Raw genomic sequence first — 21,748 nt, 5'->3', positions numbered from 1 at the left:
ATAATAGCTCTTACCTCACCGGATGCGCTAATGATTAAACGTATTAAATACTTTCATGTATATGAAGTCTTAGAAAACTCACACACTAAATGTAAGCTGCTATTATAATTGACACACTGCTTGCCATAGGAAAAGGCAGAAATAATCTAACGGTCTCTCAGTAGTGAAATAGATAGGCAATAGTATATTCATACAATGGAATCCTGTACAGCAGTTCAAATGAACACTCTAGATCTACATATGTCAGCATCAATAAATCTAAAAGAACGCTTAGTTTTAAAAGCTAGTTACCAAAAAACTATATATGTATACACACACACACCCCCCTCAAAAAAAAAAAAAAAAAAAAGAAAGAAAAGAAAATACGCATGGGGTCTGGGAATGTTACATACCAACTTCAGTTCAGTGGTTACCTGAACTGAAGAAGTGAGAGGAAATCTGTATCAATTAACATTTTTATTCTTAAAATATCTGAGGTATTAATATGGCAAAATATGACATCTATTTAATCTCACTGGTGAATATAGTATTGTATTACATACAAACTTATAGTAATATTACCATAATATCACATACAAACATATATTTATATATTTTTTATGTTTATATATTTTTAGTATGCTTAAAATATTTCAAAAACTTCTTAAAAATTTTAAAAGTAAACCCATTACTTTGCAAATATCAGTTAAGAGATAGTATCTTTGCAGAATGATTTTTTTTTTTGGACTCGCAGTCTTGATGTGTCACCCAGACTGGAGTGCAGTGGTGTGATCTCGGCTCACTGCAACCCCCAACTCCCGGGTTCAACTGATTCTCCTGCCTCAGCCTCCCGAGCAGCTGGGACTACAGATGTGCACCACCACGCCCAGCTAATCTTTGTATTTTTAGTAGAGATGGGGTTTCATCATATTGGCCAGGCTGGTCTCAAACTCCTGACCTCGTGATCCACCTGCTTTGGCCTCTCAAAGTGCTGGGATTATAGGTGTGAGCCACCACACCCAGCCTTTCGTTTTTACTCAAATAAAACAAAGACACATTTAAATTTCTAATATAAAAGAAAGTTTATGTATTTGTTACATTTCTCAAGATAATTAACACAACCCTATAAAATTCTCTGGTCCAAATTATTTTGTCAGAAACTAGGGGATCCTTAAAAGGAGAACACTGTATTTGTTTTCACCACAGCACCTAAACTTGAGTACAAATGGTAAGTATAGCAATGAACAGGAGTTGATAACATTTAATACTTTTATTAACCAGAATGCTGGGTAAAGAGATTATCCTAATTAAATGAATTAATTGTATAGTTAACCAAAAATTTCAACTTCTGTTCCTCAAGGATTTATCTTTTGCCCTGCACTAGGAACCCTTAACCTGTTCTGTGTTATGGACCCTTGTGACAGTGTTGTGGACTGAATTGTGTCTCTAAAATTCCTATGTCAAAATCCTAACACCTAGTACCTCAGAATGTGATGTACTTGAAACCAGAGTCTTTATTCTGTACTTTTTTTTTTTTTTTTTTTTTTTTATGTTTTGAGAGAGAGTTTCGTTCCTGCCACCCAGGCTGGAGTGCAATGGCACAATCTCAGCTGACTGCAACCTCCGCCTCCTGGGTTCAAGAGATTCTTCTGCCTCAGCCTCCTGAGTAGCTGGGATTACATCTGCTGGCCACCAAGCCTGGCTAGGTTTTATATTTTTAGTCGACACTGGGTTTCACCATGTTGGCCAGGCTGGCCTCAAACTCCACACCTCAGGTGATCCACTCACCTTGGCCTCCCAAAGTGCTGGGATTATAGATGTCAGCTACCATGCCCAGTGAAACCAGAATCTCTGAAGAAGTAATTAAGTTAAAATGAAATCATTAGATTGGGTCCTAATCCAGTATAACTGATGTTTTTAAGAGAAAATTCGGGCCGGGTGTGGTGGCTCACACCTGTAATCCCAGCACTTTGGGAGGCAGGCGGGCGGAACAGGAGATCAAGACCATCCTAGCCAACATGGTGAAACCCCAACTCTACCCAAAATACAAAAAATTAGCCGGGCATGGCGGTGTGCACCTGTAGTCCCAGCTACTCGGGAGGCTGAGGCAGGAGAATTGCTTGAACCCAGGAGGCGGAGGCTGCAATGAGCTGAAATTGTGCCACTGCACTCCAGCCTGGGTGACAGAGCAAGTCTCCATCTCAAAAAACAAACAACAACAACAACAACAACAAAAACCACAGAAAATTCAGACTTGGACTTGTACAGAGGGAAGGCCATGTGAAGACAGAGGGAGGAGATAGCCATCTACGCACAGAGAGAGACCTCAGAAGAAACCAACTCTGCTGACACTAAGATCTACCTCTAGCCTCCACAACTGTGAGAAAACTAATTTCTGTTGTTTAAGCCACACAGACTGTGGTACTTTATTATGGCAACCTACAAACTAATACACACAGTTTAGGAAATTATGAATCCCTTCTTAGAATGTTTTTAAATGTTTATAAAAGAAACCAATTATAATAAAACATAGTTCTACCATGGAAACTTTGGGAAGGCCACAAACCCCATGTTAGGAGCCCTTTCCCTAATTTACCCTTTCCTGGATAATATACTGTACTCCTATAGCTTCAACTTCTACCTAAATACTGGTAATTCCAATCTCAAAACTCTCTCTCTCTCTCTCTCTCTCTCTCTCTGTCTCAGCTCTAACCAATGTCTAGATCCATATCCTGAACTTTTTACTGTACAACAACATAATTGTATCTGATGTCTCATGGGTATCTCAAATTCAACACATCTGAAGCACTGCTCATCTCAGCATTGCCTAACACATTGCTGACCACAGTCCACATTGGCAAAAAGCTGAGAGTTGTTGTGAACACCTCCATCTTTCAAGTTCTGCCAAATATTTCTGCTAAGTATTTCTCAAATCCCCTCCTTTTAAATACCATTGCCCCTGCCTTCAATCAAGCTCTTATCTCAACAGGGAAACTACAATTCCCTACAGATACCGTGCCTCCACCTCTTTGCCTCTTAAATCTACCCTTCCAACTGCTGCACTGTGATCTTTCAATATTGTAACTGTCATTATTTTGGTACATAAATCCTTCAACAAAAATAAGGGGGTGAATCATTCCGTGGTTTCTCATCATTGAATTTGATAAAATTTAAATCACTCTAGCCAGTTGAAATTCAAGGCGTAGCAATATCTGGTAGCAGTCTCACTTCCTGCCTCATACACTGACTTACTGGGTAATATGTCATCTCCTGAACACACCACATACTCTCAGCTAACCTTTGCATATGTTGTCCCTTTCCACTCCTCCTCCATCATCCCCATTACCTCTATTGTAAAGTCCCTTGACTCCACCACATGGAATCAATAACTTTATTCTCTGAACTACCTTTGCACTATATATATATAACATATGTAAATATATATAACATATATAAATATATAACATATAAATATATATAACATATATAACATAAAAATTATATATATAATTATATATATAAATTATATATAACATATATAAATATATATGTTTGTTTTTGTTTTTTTAGGATACAGTCCTGCTCTGTCACCCAGGCTGGAGTGCAGTTCCGGGTTCAAGTGATTCTTGTGCCTCAGCCTCCCCAGTAGCTGGGACTCCAGGCATGTGCCACCATGCCTGGCTAATTTTTGTATTTTTAGTAGAGACAGGGTTTTGTCATGTTGGCCAGGTTGATCTTGAACTCCTGGCCTCAAGTGATCCGCCCGCCTCAGCCTCCCAAGTTGTTGGGATTACAGGTGTGAGCCACCGCACCTGGCCCCTTCTACATATTGTTATCAATGAACAGCTCTCATTGAATTACAGTTACCATTTCTGATCAATATAAGATGCTATCAACTACATGATGCACCACTATTTCCGGCATCACTAAGAAAATAATATGGCAATTAAAACTCTGCCAGGCCAGCACTACTGAGACATATTCCGGCTGGGGGCAGTGGCTCAAACCTGTAATCCTAGCACTTTGGGAGGCTGAGGCGGGAGGACTGCCTGAGCTCAGGAGTTCAAGACCCGTCTCTATTAAAAACAAACAAACAAACAAAAGACATATTCCAACTTCAGCTGTTTAAATGTGGGAAAAATGTACAATTAAGAATCGGTGAAATATGGTGTCTATTTACCTAACGGATTCATCTACAAGACTGAACTTCTTGATGACAACAGCCTATACCTGCCACATAGTGCTCAAAAAACATTTTTGTGAAATAGAAAAAAATCCAACATATCAGCTCATTTTCCTGCCCTAATTAGTAAACTGGATATGGTGGAAGTTTAATTTAAGACTCTAAATTCTTAGAATTTTACATCTGTTCCTTTTTCAGGATGGGAGATACATCTAATTCCTGTACCCTGCTTCATTAAAAATCAAGCCCCATGAACCCTAAGTAGGAGAGTGGCAATGGGAGGCAGGAGGCTTAGTAGAAAGAACCACAGAGTTCTGGATGTTTAAAACCTAGGATGCAATTTCTAGTGTATAAAAATCCTCAAGAATTGAACCTCGGCCGGGCGCGGGGGCTCAAGCCTGTAATCTCAGCACTTTGGGAGGCCGAGACGGGCGGATCACGAGGTCAGGAGATCGAGGCCATCCTGGCTAACACGGTGAAACCCCGTCTCTACTAAAAAATACAGAAAAACTAGCCAGGCGAGGTGGCGGGTGCCTGTAGTCCCAGCTACTCGGGAGGCTGAGGCAGGAGAATGACGTAAACCCGGCCACTGCACTCCAGCCCACTCCAGCCCGGGCGACAGAGCGAGACTCCGTCTCAAAAAAAAAAAAAAAAAAAAAAGAATTGAACCTCTATTCTACTAAAAAGGCTTTTTTTCTTTTTTGAGGATTTAAATGTTTTTCTCCTTCCAAGTTTAGGGGTGATGTGATTTTCTTGGGGAACATGAAGGAAAAATCTTATTTTTGTTGTATCTTACCTGTAAAATGACATCCTTTATAGAAACAGCATCACTACTAGACACAGCAACAATAGCAATAGTCTGGATTTGTTTTCTGGGTCTCTAACTCATCAAACACAACCCAAAACATTAATTATATGTATCAGTGTTTTGATTCACCTGCAGATCTTGCAAAAATGGAGGCTCTAAATCAGTAGATTTTGAATGACGCGTGAGATTCTGCATTTCTAAGAGGCTTGCAGGTGATGCTGACACTGCTGGTCCATGGACCAGACTTTAAGTGGCAAATGTAGCATTATTTCATTTAACCTTTACGCCCATCCCCATTGGCTAGGAATTATTCCACAAATGAGGCCTGAAGTTGGAAAATTATGTAAATTGCCTAAGACCAAAGCGCTCAACAGTGAGGCGGATATTTCAACTCAGGTCTGTAACCCCCCGCACCTGGTAATCTTTCTGCCACACCAGTCTAATCAAGGATAAGTGAAAAAACAAGACGCCTAGGACCCCCGGCAAACTTTCTGGGCATCCTTAAACTACACGTGCTCCTGAATTAATCTCAAACAGACCCGCCCACGAGTCACTCTGGAGACTCCGCAGCCAACAAACAGGCAGGAGTTACTGAAAGGTGAGGCAGCTCGCGCATGGGGCACAGACAGGGAGGAGGCAGTACCCTAAGTGGCCGCCGCTTCCCTAGTCAGTTCTACGGCTTGAGGCTCGCATTGCCACCTGTGAGACGCTCTGGGAACCCTCCGTCCACGCTTGCAAACCGCCGGGACCTTCCAAGTTTAGGCGCGAGCACATGCGCCCCGACACAGCCGAGTCCAGGAGGCACTCGTGGAGATGCGACCCTGGGGCGGTAACGCAACCCGGGGCCCGGCGGCCGGCTGGACTGAGCTTCCCGCCCAGCCCCGAGGCTCTCTAGAGAAACGAGCGTGCATCCCAAAACCCTGCTTCTCCGGGGGCAGAGGCAGGAACCGGCCACAGAGAGCCGCCACTCCAGGGCGCCCGAGGCGCTGGCCGAGCCTGGTGGGCTCCGGGGGCGGGCAGAGCGTGGGGCGGGGATGGGGCGGGGAGGCCGGGGTCCCGAGAGGGGGAAACCGGAAGGGAACGCCGAGGAGGGGAGGGCTGGGAGCGGCGGTTACAAACCCCACACGCCGAAAACGCGCGCTCTCTCCTCCGGCCGCACTCACTCACCTCCCCCGTACACGCCGCCGCTCATGGCTGCTGCCGGCGCGACCCCTACCCTAAGGGCTAACTGGAGAAGTGACTGCAGTGGCCGCGACTGCGAGTCCCGAGAAGCGATAGCCCCTGACTCCCTTAACTTCCACCGCCACCCCCCTCAGGCAACAAAGCGGCGTCCACACACCCCGGAGCTCAGCTACACTTGCTGTCTCCTCCTATCAGCCAATCACGAGGGTCCAGGCCTACGTTTAGTCAATCAGAATGCGGCTGCGCCGCATCCCCGCCGCGGCCCAGCAGGTTTAGCCAATCGAAGGCAGCCATGGGGGCGGGGAAAGAGGAAAGCGACAGCCGGACAGAAGGAGTTGGGTTGCGGAGCTGAAGCGGGCGGAGCTTCCCGGGTGGGCGAGAGAGTGGGCGGAGGCAGTGGGAGAAGAAGGAGGAAGGCTGGAGGGAAGCATGGGAGGGGCGTAAGAGGTGCGGCTGGGCGCTGAGGAGCTGCGGGAACCTGGGTAGGGGAAGGTAGACTTCTGGAAATTGAACGTGTGTCTCCACGCTGAGATTCCTGTCCAGTGACTGTGGGCAATGTGGATTTCTTTCTTTTTTTCTTCAGAAAAAGTATTTTAAACTAACTTTAGGTTGAAGAAATAAAAATTTTGCGCTCCACTTTGGGATAGGGGAATCAGTAAATCAGACAAATTGATAGGATCTTGTAATTTTTAAAATGGTTATTAATAAGTAAAAGAAGAATGAAATGATGCATTATCCCAGCTAAACCTAGGTAGCGCTTTAAAAACGATTTAAAAAATCAATTTCTTAAAAAAAAAAAAAAAATTTCAGGCCGGGTGTGGTGGCTCACCCGTGTAATCCCAGCACTTTGGGAGGCCGAGGCGGGTAGATCACGAGGTCAGGAGTTCGAGACCAGCCTGGTCAACACAGTGAAACCCCGTCTCTACTAAAAATACGAAAATTAGCTGGGCGTGGTGGCACACACCTGTAGTCCCAGCTACTTGGGAGGCTGAGGCAGGAGAATCGCTTGAACCCAGGAGGTGAAGTGTCCGGAGCTGCACGCCCGGCCATAGTGAATAATCATTAAAGATTAAATGCCTGAGCTATATTCATTTCCACCCCACATCTTCTCCCTAGATTTACCTTCTTCCCTGTATTAATACCGCCATTAAAAGATGGCGCTCTTCCTGCTTCTTTTTCATTCTTTTTTCCCGCGCCTGGGACAAGACTACCTGACTGCGCAGGCGCAACATGACGTCCGACCGGAGAAACCGAGGCTTATCTGGCCACGCCTTCCTTTTTTAGGTAATTTCCGCCTTAGCCCAACCCCTTCCCCTCCAAATGTATATAAGGCATTGCATTACCGCCATTAAACGAGACTTGATCAGGATACTGTCTTGTCTCCATTTCTCGTGTCTCTTGTTCCCCAAATTCCCACCCCCTCTTCCAGGGCCTGCTTTGACAATCCCGTGGGCCGGGACTCGTGGCGCCCAAACGTGGGGCCTGGAAACGAGGGACTCCGTGAGGAAGAGGACGCGAAAGACCGGTCGATCGTTAACAAAGACAAAAGAAGTTAAACTCCTCCGATCACCGCGGGAACCTGCCGCGTCAGAATCGAAGGTAAGTGACGCGTCGGAAATGGGACAAGAATTAAGTCAACATCAAATCTATGTAGGACAATTAAAAGAGGCTTTAAAGATACGAGGAGTAAAGGTTAAAAGTAATGATTTGTTTAAATTTTTTGATTTTGTAAAAGATACTTGCCCTTGGTTTCCACAGGAAGGAACTATTGATATTAAAAGATGGCGTAGAGTAGGGGATTATTTTCAAGATTATTATAATACTTTTGGCCCAGAATAAATTCCTGTGACCGCCTTCTCTTATTGGAATCTCATTAAAGAGTTAATAGATAAGAAGGAGGCCAATCCGCAAGTCATGGCTGCGGTCGCTCAGACAGAGCATATTTTAAAGGTTAGCTCCCGCTCTAACCTCACAAAGCCTCCGCAAGATACGGAGGAAGATCTCATTTCCCTCGAAAGTGATCATGAAGAAATCAAGTCTCCTTCTGTAACAGATAAAGAAATACCACACGAAAATAAACCAAAAAAATACCCAATTTTACAGATGTTTCAAAAGGAGGAGGAAGTTAATAAGCCTAATCAATCGGATATAAATTGGGATAATTTAGAGGAAGAGGCGGCTAAATATCACGACCCTGATTTGCCTCCCTGTTCTTCATACCCACCCCCATATAATAAGACACATAATGAGGCTTCTGCGCCCATTGTTATGGCAGCAATAGATCCCAAAGAAGAATTAAAGCAAAAAATTGCTCAACTAGAAGAACAGATTAAACTTGAAGAGTTACATCAATCATTGATAATTAGGCTCCAAAAGCTAAAAACAGGAAATGAAAAAATACCTAACGCAGACGCTATGGAGGGTTCCTTGCGCCCACTTCAGCGGCCTGGACAACATGTCCCAAGAGGGGGGTTAGTTGCTAGCCGACACAGAGAAGACTCCTCCCCCAAAGACGTTTTTCCGGTCACTGAAACCATAGATGAACAGGGACAGGCTTGGAGACATCATGCTGGGTTTGATTTTACCATCATAAAAGCTAAAGACTGCTGCCTCTCAGTATGGGGCTACTGCTCCATATACTCTTGCTATAGTGGAATCTGTAGCCGATAATTGGCTCACCCCTACAGACTGGAATACCTTAGGGCAGTTCTTTCTGGGGGAGACCACTTAATTTGGAAGTCAGAGTTCTTTGAAAATTGTAGAGATACAGCTAAAAGAAATCAACAGGCAGGAAATGGTTGGGATTTTGATATGTTAACTGGTTCAGGTAACTATGCAGACACTCAGGCCCAAATGCAATATGACCCTGGACTGTTCTCACAAATCCAGGCTGCTGCTACAAAGGCCTGGAGAAAACTTCCCGTTAAAGGAGATCCAGGGGCCTCGCTCACAGCGGTTAAACAAGGACCCGATGAGCCATTTTCAGACTTTGTGCATAGACTTATGACCACGGCAGGTAGAATCTTTGGAAATGCAGAAACGGGTGTAAATTATGTTAAACAGTTAGCTTATGAAAACGCCAACCCCGCTTGCCAAGCGGCAATCAGACCTTATCGAAAGAAAACAGATTTAACAGGATATATTCGCCTTTGTTCAGATATTGGGCCCTCATACCAACAAGGTCTAGCAATGGCTGCCGCCTTCAGCGGTCAAACAGTAAGAGACTTCCTCACTAACAAAGGTAAAGATAAAGGGGGATGTTTTAGATGCGGTAAAAAGGGACACTTCGCAAAAGATTGCCATGAAAACCAAAATAAAAATCCAGAAACAAAAGTTCCAGGTCTTTGCCCAAGGTGTAAAAGAGGAAGGCACTGGGCAAACGAATGTAAATCTAAAACTGACAGTCAAGGAAATCCTTTACCCCCCAGGCAGGGAAACGGGATGAGGGGCCAGCCTCAGGCCCGGAAACAAGCATATGGGGCAGTCAGCTTTGTTCCAGCCAGCAACAGCAATCCATTTCAAAACTTAGTAGAGCAACCCCAGGAAGTGCAGGATTGGACCTCAGTTCCACCTCCCACACGATACTAACACCTGAAATGGGACCGCAAGCCTTAAATACAGGAATATATGGGCCTTTACCACCTAACACTTTTGGGCTACTTTTAGGAAGAAGTAGTGTCACCATGAGAGGCTTACAAGTCCTCCCTGGAGTTATCGATAATGATTATAAAGGAGAAATTAAAATTATGGCCAGAGCTATTGATAGTATTATTACTGTCCCTCAAGGAGTTAGAATAGCTCAATTACTCCTGCTACCTTTGGTTAAAACAGATAATAATATCCAATACTCTAATAGAAATATAAAAGGTTTCGGATCATCAGATATATATTGGGTGCAACCAATTACAAATCAAAAACCCTCTCTAACCTTATGGTTAGACGGGAAAGCATTCACTGGACTAATAGACACAGGGGCTGATGTAACTATCATTAAACAGGAAGATTGGCCCTCTCATTGGTCTACCACAGAAACTTTAACTCACTTGAGAGGAAGTGGACAAAGCAGTAATCCTAAACAAAGTTCTAAATACCTAACATGGACAGATAAAGAAAACAATTCAGGCCTCATTAAGCCATTTGTCATCCCTTACCTACCTGTTAACCTTTGGGGGCGAGATCTGCTCTCTCAAATGAAAATTATAATGTGTAGTCCAAATGATATAGTTACTGCACAAATGTTAACTCAAGGATACACCCCTGGTAAAGGTCTTGGAAAAGGAGAGAACGGTATCCCACAGTCTATACTGGTTTCAGGACAACTTGATAAAAAGGGGTTTGGAAATTTTTAGCTCAGGCCACTGACATACCTGCACCCCAAAGGTGCGCTGACCCCATTACTTGGAAGTCAGATAAGCCCGTTTGAGTTGATCAGTGGCCTTTACTCAATGATAAACTAAGTGCTGCCCAACAGTTAGTGCAGGAACAACTAGCAGCAGGACATATTGAGGAAAGTAATTCCCCTTGGAATACACCTATTTTTGTTATTAAAAAGAAGTCTGGTAAATGGAGACTCTTACAAGATTTAAGAGCAGTAAATATCACTATGATCCTTATGGGTGCCTTACAACCAGGATTGCCTTCACCGGTTGCGATTCCTCAAAAATATTTTAAAATCATTATTGACCTTAAAGATTGCTTTTTTACAATTCCCCTTCACCCTGCTGATCAGAAAAGATTTGCCTTTAGTCTTCCATCTACAAATTTTAAACAACCAATGAAGCGCTATCAATGGAAAGTCTTACCTCAGGGTATGGCCAATAGTTCTACCTTGTGTCAAAAATATGTAGCTGCCGCTATAGAGCCAGTCAAAAAAACATGGACACAAATGTATATTATACATTATATGGATGATATTTTAATAGCAGGAGAAATTGGCGAACAAGTCTTGCAGTGCTTCGCCCAACTCAAACAAGAGTTAACAGCAGCCAGACTACAAATAGCCCCAGAAAAAGTACAATTACAAGATCCATACACTTATCTTGGTTTCCAGATTAATGGACCCAAAATCATTAATCAAAAGGCCGTTATACGTCGTGATCATTTAAAAACTTTAAATGATTTCCAAAAATTACTGGGAGACATAAATTGGCTTCGACCGTATTTAAAGCTCACCACAGGAGAGTTAAAACCTCTTTTCGATATATTAAAAGGAGAATCTAATCCAAAATCCCCCAGGTCCATTACTAAAGAAGCATTAATAACACTCCAACAGGTGGAACATGCCATTGCAACACGATTTGTTACCGGTATTGATTATTCTCAGCCATTAATATTCCTTATTTTTAACACAACAATAACCCCTACTGGCCTATTTTGGCAGAACAATCCCATTATGTGGGTACACCTGCCCTCCTCCCCTAAAAAGGTTTTGTTGCCTTATTATGATGCCATAGCTGATCTAATTATCTTGGGAAAAGAAAACAGTAGGAAATACTTTGGAATAGAACCCTCTACCATTATACAGCCCTACACTCAACCACGCATCCATTGGCTGTTACAAAATACGGAAGCCTGGCCAATTGCTTGCCCTTCTTATACTGGCGCGATTGACAACCATTACCCACCTAACAAACTTATTCAATTTTGTAAACTTCATGCGTTTGTATTTCCCCATATTACCAGTAAAGAACCTCTCAATGACGCATTACTAATTTTCACTGATGGATCTTCCACAGGACTTGCCGCTTACACTTACAATAATGTAGTCGTTAAATTCCAGACCACTTATACATCAGCTCAGCTGGTCGAATTGCAAGCTATAATTGCAGCACTATCAGCTTTTCCTTGTCAGCCACTTAACATTTATACAGACAGCGCCTACTTGGCTCATTCAATACCCCTCTTAGAGACCGTGTCTCAAATTAAACATATTTCAGACACAGCTAACCTATTTTTACAATGTCAACAACTTATCCGAAAAAGGACTACTCCCTTTTTTCTTGGGCATATTAGAGCACATTCAGGATTACCGGGACCTCTAACACAAGGTAACGCAACAGCTGACACGGCAACAAAATCCATAGCCACAGTCACTATAGACAATTTGCAACAAGCACAAAAAGCACATGCCTTACATCATTTAAACGCCCAAACCTTAAGACTTATGTTTAAACTTACCAGAGAACAAGCTCGACAAATAGTTAAACAATGCGCCAACTGCATAACATATTTACCTGTTCCCCATCTAGGAGTTAACCCCCGAGGACTCATCCCCAACAAAATTTGGCAAATGGACGTTACTCACCACTTAGAACTCGGTCAACTAAAATATATCCATGTATGCATAGACACCTATAGTGGATTCATCAGTGCAACTCTCCAAACAGGAGAGGCCACCAAACATGTCATAGCTCATTTATTACACTGGTTTTCTATTTTAGGAATACCCAAACAAATCAAAACAGATAATGGCCCCGGTTATATAGCCAAAACCTTCTTACAATTTTGTAATACCCTACAAATTAAACATACCACAGGCATTCCCTATAATCCCCAAGGACAAGGTATAGTAGAAAGAGCTCATCTGTCATTAAAAACTATTATCACAAAATTAAAAGGGGGGAGCTGGTACCCCGTGAAGGGTACCCCCAGAAACATAATCATGCCCTGTTTATCCTTAATTTTTTAAATTTGGACAGTCATGGAAAATCGGCTGCCGACCGTTTTTGGCATCCTGAATCTCAAAAACAGTTTGCAATGGTAAAACGGAAAGATCCACTTGATAGTTCATGGCATGGCCCCGATCCAGTTTTAATTTGGGGAAGAGGCTCAGTATGCATCTTCTCACAAAAAAATGATGCAGCCAGATGGCTGCCTGAAAGATTGGTAAGACAAATAAATCATAACCATTGTCAGTCCAGGGAAGATAAATCTCCCTGAGAAGTTCTTTCCTTCTTGTTTTTCAGGAAATGAAGCCTAACATGAAATTCCTTTGGAGAATAATCGCTCTATATAACATAGTGACAGTCTGTGCAGGTTTTGGTGACCCTCGTAAGGCAAAAGAATTATTACGAAAACAATACGGCCAGCCTTGTGACTGCAGAGGGGGACAAATATCTGAACCTCCGTCAGATAGAATCACCCAGGTGACCTGCACGGGCAAGACAGCTTACCTAATGCCAAACCAGTTATGGAAATGTAAGTCTACCCCAAGAGATACCTCACCTAGCGGGCCGCTCCTAGAATGCCCTTGTAGCTCTTTCCAATCTTCTGTACATAGTTCCTGTTATACCTCCTATCAACAATGCAAATCAGGCAATAGAACATATTATACGGCCACGTTACTTAAAACACAAACTGGAGGTACCAATAACGTACAAGTATTAGGATCCACCAATAAACTTGTACAATCTCCTTGTAATGGCCAAAAAGGACAGCCTGTTTGTTGGAGCACTACCGCCCCCGTCCATATCTCTGATGGAGGGGGTCCATTAGATACTGCTAGAATTAAAACTGTTCAGAAAAAATTAGAAGAAATTCATAAAGCCATATCCTGAACTTCAATATCACCCTTTAGCCCTGCCTGAGCTTAGAGGTAATTTTAAGCTCAATGCCCAAACCTTTGATATCCTCAATGCTACTTACAATTTACTTCAAATGTCCAATACAAGCCTGGCCCACGATTGTTGGCTTTGTCTTAAAATGGGCCCCCCTATACCTCTAGCTATACCTAATCTTTTATTATCCTATGTCAATTACTCATGTGAGTCCTTGGTCAATAACTCCTGTCCTATTATCTCCCCCCTCTTAGTTCAACCAATGACGTTTTCTAATTCTTCTTGCCTCTTTTCACCATCATATAATAACACTAAAGAAATCGATCTAGGTTACGTTATATTCACCAACTGCACCTCTATAATCAATGCCACCAGCCCTTTATGTGCTGTAAAGGGCTTGGTCTTTGTCTGTGGAAATAACATGGCATATACTTATCTACCCATAAATTGGACAGGGGTTTGTGTTCTGGCCACTCTTCTCCCCGATATTGATATCATCCCTGGAGATGAACCTGTCCCCATCCCTGCTATTGAACATTTTTTATATAGGCCAAAACGAGCCATACGATTTATTCCTTTGTTGGCTGGACTAGAAATCACCACTGCATTTACAACAGGGGCTACAGGCCTAGAAGTTTCACTAACCCAATATACCAAATTATCCAATCAATTAATTTCCGATGTACAAACCTTATCTAGTACTATACAAGATCTACAAGATCAAGTAGACTCATTAGCTGAAGTAGTTCTCCAAAATAGAAGAGGTCTAGACTTACTAACAGCAGAACAGGGAGGGATCTGTTTGGCCCTACAGGAAAAATGTTGTTTTTACGCTAACAAATCCGGAATCGTCAGAAATAAAATAAAGACTTTACAAGAAGAACTAGAAAAGCGCAGAAAAGACCTGGCCGCCAATCCATTGTGGACTGGACTCGATGGACTTCTCCCCTATCTCCTGCCTTTTCTTGGTCCTTTACTCACTCTTCTACTCTTCCTCACTCTCGGGCCTATAATTCTTAATAAGCTTATGGCATTCGTCAAGCAACAAATTGAGGCCTTCCAGGCCAAACCTATACAGGTTCATTATCATCGCCTTGAGATGTCTGAAAATGGTGAGTCTTATTTGCCCTAAAGAGACCACCTCCCCTGTGAGCTGAACTGGTCAGTCAATGACGGGTAAGAGGACACTATCTCCATCAGAGCCTAAGACAGGAGGGCCGCCTTTGCTGCTGCCTTATCCCATGACGGGCCTAGAAGGTGGGGGTGAGTTGACCCAACCTAAGACAGGCGCAGTTCCCGAGGGGTTTTCTTATAAAAATATAAAAAGGGGGACCTGTCCGGAGCTGCACGCCCCGGCCATAGTGAATAATAATTAAAGATTAAACGCCTGAGCTATATTCATTTCCACCCCACACCTTCTCCCTAGATTTACCTTCTTCCCTGTATTAATACCGCCATTAAAAGATGGCGCTCTTCCTGCTTCATTCTTTTTTCCCGTGCCCACGAAAAGACTACCTGACTGCGCAGGCGCAACATGATGTCCGACCGGAGAAACCGAGGCTTATCTGGCCACGCCTTCCTTTTTTAGGTAATTTCCGCCTTAGCCCAACCCCTTCCCCTCCAAATGTATATAAGGCATTGCATTACCGCCATTAAACGAGACTTGATCAGGATACTGTCTTGTCTCCATTTCTTGTGTCTCTTGTTCCCCAAATTCCCACGCCCTCTTCCAGGGCCTGCTTTGACGATCCCGTGGGCCGGGACGGTGGAGGTTGCAGTGAGCCGAGATTGCACCACTGCACTCCAGCCTGGGCAACAGAGGGAGACTCTGTCTCAAATAAATAAATAAAAATAAATAAATTTATTTTATCCTGTGAGAGGTATTTAAAACAGCTAATCAATCTTCATTCAAGCAAGCACCCAATCCTAAATATACATCCTATAAACAGCCTGTCTTAGTCCCCTGTTTCTACCAGCCTAGTCCAGATCACCTTCCTTTATCCCCGGATTACTGCAGCAACTTGTTGCTCTGTCTCTTTGCCACTCTTGATCAACGGAGGTTCATCTGTAAAAACAACCAAACCCAATCAGGACACTCCAGCGCTCAAACCCGTAAGATTGTTGCCTATCCTTATAATTGATAGCAGTTCTTAAGTTGATATGTCTAGAGTCTAGACATGCAGAGCCTGCTTTTAACCTCAGAAACAATTGACTAAAACCCCATCAGTCTCAGTGGCAGCAGGGTGGCAGAAAGTGATGAGGCAGTAGGGTGGGAAACAAGGCTAGCGGGAAAACTCTTTCCCATTCACTTGACAATATAATCACAGTATATCTGATCATTTAGAAAAGCCCTATTAACCCAGTGAGATAATGCGGATGTCAGCAAATTAAGGCACTAGGGCCAAATCATCTTTTGTGTGTGGGGCAGGGAGGGGAGGTGGGGAAAAAGGGAAGTAGGTGGGAAGACTGCCTTTTTTTTTTTCTTTTTTTACGACCATGAGCTAAGAATGATTATTTCTGTTTTTAAATTATTTTTTAAAAAATTTTAAAGAATAATGTGTGACAGGTTGGGCATGGTGGCTCACACCTGTAATCCCAGCACTTTGGGAGGTCCAAGCGGGAGGATCTTGAGGCTAGGAGTTCAAGACCAGCCTGGGCAACACAGGGAGACCACCCACCCCTCTCCGTCTTTACAAAAAAATTTAAAAATTATCTGGGTATGGTGGTACATGCCCCCTAGCTACTCTGGAGACTAGGGTGAGAGGATGGCTTGAGCCCGGGAATGTAAAGCTACAGTAAGCCGTGATCTCCCCAATGCACTCCAGCCTGGGTGACAAAGCAAGTCCAAGAAAGAGAAAGAGAAAAAAAACTATACGAAATTCACACTTCAGTGACCTTAAACTAAGTTTTATTAGGACACAGCCCATGCTTATCCATTTATGACTACTTTTGCTCTGTAAGGGTAGAGTTGAGTAGTTGGGAGACAGAGACTGTATGTCCCACTAAACTGGAGAATACATTTATTACTGGACCCTTTACAAGAAAAGTTTGCAAATCTAAGCTAACACATGTGATATAAACAGCATAGCATGCATAAGTACCCTATGTCAACTGTTGTCCCCATTATTATAGCTGTCACTGTAGACGTATATCAAATCCCCAAATATTTCTTCTTCCAATCTGTTTTTATGATGTGTTTGACTAGTAGCTGAAGAGTTATAAAATATTGAGATGCTTTCTAATAATTAAATATTGAAGAGATGCTATTTGTGAGTTTATAATACACAGTTATCCATTTAAATCAATGTAGCATTTAAATGCCAAGTAATTTATATACAGCAAATTAACTAGATTTTGATATTGCTGAACATTGATATCTCTCTTCAATACTATCTCCAACATCTCTCATATTTGAAGATAATATGTCCTAGAAGTAAAATACCTATCTAGGCTAAGAGAGTAAAATATTTGTTCCACTTGTTCAGCGTTTATCAGAAAACAAAACGGTTCAAAAGGGTTGATGAGGACCACACCCCCTAGCCTCTGGAAAGCCTGAGATGGGACTGTCTCCTCCCCAGATTTAAGACTGTCCTGAACTGTGTGCAGAGTAACCACACTGTGCAGGAGAATCGTAAGCACAAAGAAGAAGAAAGTCACACTTACATGATTTTGCTTAAAGTCAGGTTTTGCACCATTTGATAATTTGGAAAAATACTAGACTGGTCATTCGTGTGTTTGTTCATTTGTAATTTCAGGTTGGCTTGATCTCTTGATGTCCCATTGGAACCACGGCTTCATTTAATAATAAGCCATTGAAATGAATTTCAAAGGAAATAAACTTCACAGTACATCTGATGTTTCAGGACAAATCACATGTTGACACAGATAGAAGTGCACACTTTTGAAGCCTTTAATAAATTTTAATCAATAAAAAATGTAATAGGACACTAAGATTATTAGCCCTGAAGTATTGAATTGCTGGAGGATGGGATTGTTCAGAAAGAAAATCTATTCAGGCTTCTAAGAGAACTATGTCAGGGGACGGGCATTCTCCACATTCATGACGTTATTTCCATTGACTTACAGCATAGCAGTTTGTTTTCTTTGATTCTTCTTTTTCTTTCTTTTTTCTTTCTTTTTTTTTTTTTTTTTTTGTGAAACAGAGTCTTGCTCTGTCACCCAGACTAGAGTGCAGTGGCATGGTCTCGGCTCACTGCAACCTCCATCTCCCAGGTTCAATTGATTCTCCTGCCTCAGTCTTCCCAGTAGTTAGGATTACAGGCATGTGCCACCACACCCAGCTAATTTTTGTATTTTTAGTAGAGAAGTAGTTTCACCACGTTGGCCAGGCTGGTCTCGGACTCCTGGCCTCAAAAGATCTGCCTGCCTCGGCCTCCCAATCTTCCATTCTTAGGAAAACTAGTTGAAAGTACATTAAAACAAAAGTACTAACCCAGCAAAATCTGCTTTATGAAATATAAAATATACGAAGGTTGGGGTTTTTTGAGTAGTGATATTTCTCCCCTGTTGTCTAAAATGTTTAAAGTGTTGGCTCAGCCTATATTAATGTTATCAATAACTAGTCAGATTAAACAGCAACAACAACTCAAGGTTATTGTCTGTTATTTCAGTTCTCAAGGGCACAGCATATCAAAACTATCAATGCTTGTAAAATTTCCCCTGAACCAATATATCAGGTATGTCAACCTAAAAACAAAAGATGTTGAAGTAACAAGTATATAAATTTATCTAGACCACAGTAGGTGCTCAGTGGTTGATTCTGAATCCAGTTCACAAAAATAAAGAGCCTTTCAAAAATCCTTTGTAATAGCCAAGCATCCAGAATTTCCTCTGCGACCCTGGGTGCAACAATTGGCTTTGCCACATTGGGTCGCTGGTCCTCCATTCTTGGAATGCTGCACCAGGACTTGTGATGCTGGATCCTCTCTCCTTTCTTCACCAGCCCTGTCTGCACTCAAGTTATAGAATTTCAGCAGTTATTATGAAATGTTACATATCTTGTCCTCTGTCTGAGCTTTTATTAAGTTCAGCATTGAAAAAAATGCAACTGCTATTTATGCAAGCTAGGAAACAAATTCAGAAAATTATCATCCGTCTGTCGGGAAGGAATGACACAGAAACTTATGTACATTTAGAATTATTTTGTTTCATGCTGCAAAATATATAAAGTTGGCAATAGTAAAAAGCAATTTTCAATATAGACATTTTGTATGTGTATGAGGAGTCATTGTAAGCACCATCCTTTGTGTACTGAAGTTCCAAATGTGTAACACTCATCGGAGCACTACTGAGATAAAAGATAAATACCTGGTATCATATATAGGGTTTTTCTTTTTTTGGGGGGGGGGGTTTCAACAATAGAAATATGATTGGTCGGATTCATACATGTTTGCCGTCGGAATAGTAAGAGATCTATCCATTTCAATAATATAACCTAGATATACAAAGAAGCAAATAAAAGTATGTTTGGTCACAGCTGGTAACTTTATAACACACTAATAGGTTTGCTATAGTATTAACAATGGTCCTGAAGAGACAAGAAAGGAAAGAAAAAAAGATGAAGTGCTAAATGCTCAGTGAATTTTACGAATCTGTACTGTTATTTTATTATCTTTAAAAAAAAAAAAAAAAAAACCTCTTCTTTGTTCGTTTGATAGAGCTTTTGGGGAAAATCACAATGTGCGTAAGCAATGCCAACATTTAATCAACTGGTGCTGTAAAGTGACACTGTGTTGCTTGGGGCCACTTTTGGGCAAATCGGGGCTTCTCATTGATCTAGGTCAGTAGCAACACCATGTTGTAAGGCTGTTGTTACACAGCTCAAGCAGCAACACTCTCCTGAGTCCAAGGTTCTTGCTATGGATGGCTTCTTTGGAACACTTGAAACTGTTTTGGAATAGAAAGGATTTCATTGGCCATATGATAATAATGACTACAAATTACTGAACTTTATGTGCTATCATAGGAAAGATGCTTTATGTATAATATTTTCCATTTAATCAACTTATCCTTCTGAGGGTTTTGGCAGAAGAGGCCCAGAGATTTACCAGCTTTCCCAACATCACAAAGCTATTGAGATTCAGGATTTGAAACTAGGGTTGTCTGAACCTACTGAGTATGCTGTTTCTACTTCAAGATTATTTTTCTCTTTCCACTTCCATGCTTCCAGTAAATGTTAAAAACAATAATTTCAATTATATGTAATATATAATAATATAATCTACACATATTACGTATGTATATATACAGATATGTATGTAAATCTAAAGGTACAAAAAGATACAGAGAACTAAGTCTTCCCTTTTACCTGTATCCCTAGCTGTCTCCTCTTCAGGGTGGTTCTATGCTTAAACAACTGATTATGTAGATATATTCCCCCTACTCTGTTTTTTCTGATCCAAATGTAACTCACAATACACTAGTGATCTTTAAGAAGCATTCTTGGCTGGGCACAATGACTCACACCTGTAATCCCAGCACTTTGGAAGGCTCTGATGGGAGAACTGCTTGAGCCCAGGAGTTCAAGGCCAGCCTGGGCAGCACAGTGAGACCCTCTTCTCAATAAAAAGTAATAAAAAAAAATTAGGCAGACTGGTGGTGTGTGCATGTAGTCCCAGCTATTCAGGAGGCTGAGGTGTGAGGATCACTTGAACCTGGGAGGTCCAGGGTGCAGTAAGCCATGATTACATTACTGCACTCCAGCCTGGGATACAGAAAGAAACGCTGTCTCAAAAAACAAAACAAAACAAAACAAAAAGCATTATTCTCTTTAGAAATCAATTTTAAAATATTTACTTTGGACATTTTTATTTTAATAATTTTAAATGGTCTACACACAGCTAGAAACTGAAATGACACAACAGTAAAAAACAAAGCTCCCTTCCTTCTCTTTCAATCCTCCCAATTCCTCAGTTCCTTTCCCCAAATTGAACAACTGTTACCAGTTTCTTATGTAACCTTCCAGAGATAGTCTTTTCAAATAGAAACCTATATTTATATTCCTTCCCCCCATTATTGTTATTTACACAAGCTGTAACATACTGAACAGGTGTTGGAGGTCAGTCCATGTCAACATGTATAATTCTTATTCCTTTTTAACATCAGTACAGAATTCCATTACATGTATATGTCATAATTTATTTCACCAGTTCTCTGTTGAAGAGACATTTGTTTCTAGTCTTTTACTATTACAAAGAATGCTGTAATGACTATTCTTTTCTTTGTGCATATATGAGAGTTTTTGTGCAGGATGAAATAGCAGAAGTGACATTGCTGGGTCACAGGGTATATACATTTTTAATTGTAATGGTCATTGCCAGATTACACAGGACTTAAACAATTTACATTTCCCCAATGATATGTTTGGGAGTACACTTTTTTCCTCCAACCCTCACCAACACAGGACTTTTTAAAACTTCTGTTAAGATGGAGCTTTTATATAAGATGTTTTGTTCATTCATTAGCTGTTTAGGTAGAGCCTATGATTTACTGTTTGTACCAACAACAGTGCACCAGATCCAAGAGCGCATTTTGGGGGCTCTAAGACTTTCAATGAAAAAAGAAGCAGAATAATTTACAAGCAAAACTTCTGATCTGCTAACTTTTTGAACTCCTGCTCTAAGCCTGGCCCCAGGGATACTAGGAGAAATGAGCCATTCTTTCACTCAAGGGCTGTAACAGTTCTCCCATTAATGTGAAAGTGGCTGATAGCACATTCCAGTTGCTATTTGGAGAATGGATCCCAAATATCCACTTAGGCTGAGGTTTCCACCAATGCTTGAGAAGATGTGGGTGGTGACTGCACAGTTCCTTCCTCCATTTAAAGTTGTTTCTCTTCCACCCTGGCACATGATTAAAACAATTGTAAACAAGAGAAAAGGCATTTGCCACACGTAATATGTAGTATTCACATTTTAATTGTAGTGTGCACTACATTTCTAACCAGGGATTGGTTATAGAGTTTGTTTTCTTTTGTTGGAATGAAGGAAAAAGGCATTTCTTTTGTTCTTTTGTTTTTTG

The 21,748-nt window shown here is 41.7% G+C and overlaps 1 protein-coding gene across 4 annotated transcripts in view; it reads right to left on the bottom strand.

The window, feature by feature from the left end:
- The window catches only part of ACTL6A (actin like 6A), a 28,799-nt gene extending 20,159 nt beyond the window's left edge, over window positions 1-8,640 (bottom strand). The window contains exon 1 of one of the 4 annotated variants that reach the window (XM_015131550.3): window positions 8,554-8,640. Coding sequence is in view for 1 of the 4 variants with exons in the window: in NM_001104559.2 (NP_001098029.1) it covers window positions 6,138-6,162 (25 nt within the window). In the remaining 3 variants the exon portion in view is untranslated. 4 annotated transcript variants of the gene reach the window in all.
- Window positions 8,641-21,748: the final 13,108 nt, after the last annotated feature.

The sequence above is a fragment of the Macaca mulatta genome, chromosome 2 (genome assembly GCF_049350105.2).
Source record: "Macaca mulatta isolate MMU2019108-1 chromosome 2, T2T-MMU8v2.0, whole genome shotgun sequence".
NCBI lineage: Eukaryota > Metazoa > Chordata > Mammalia > Primates > Cercopithecidae > Macaca > Macaca mulatta.
This window is presented reverse-complemented; position numbering and strand designations above follow the sequence as displayed.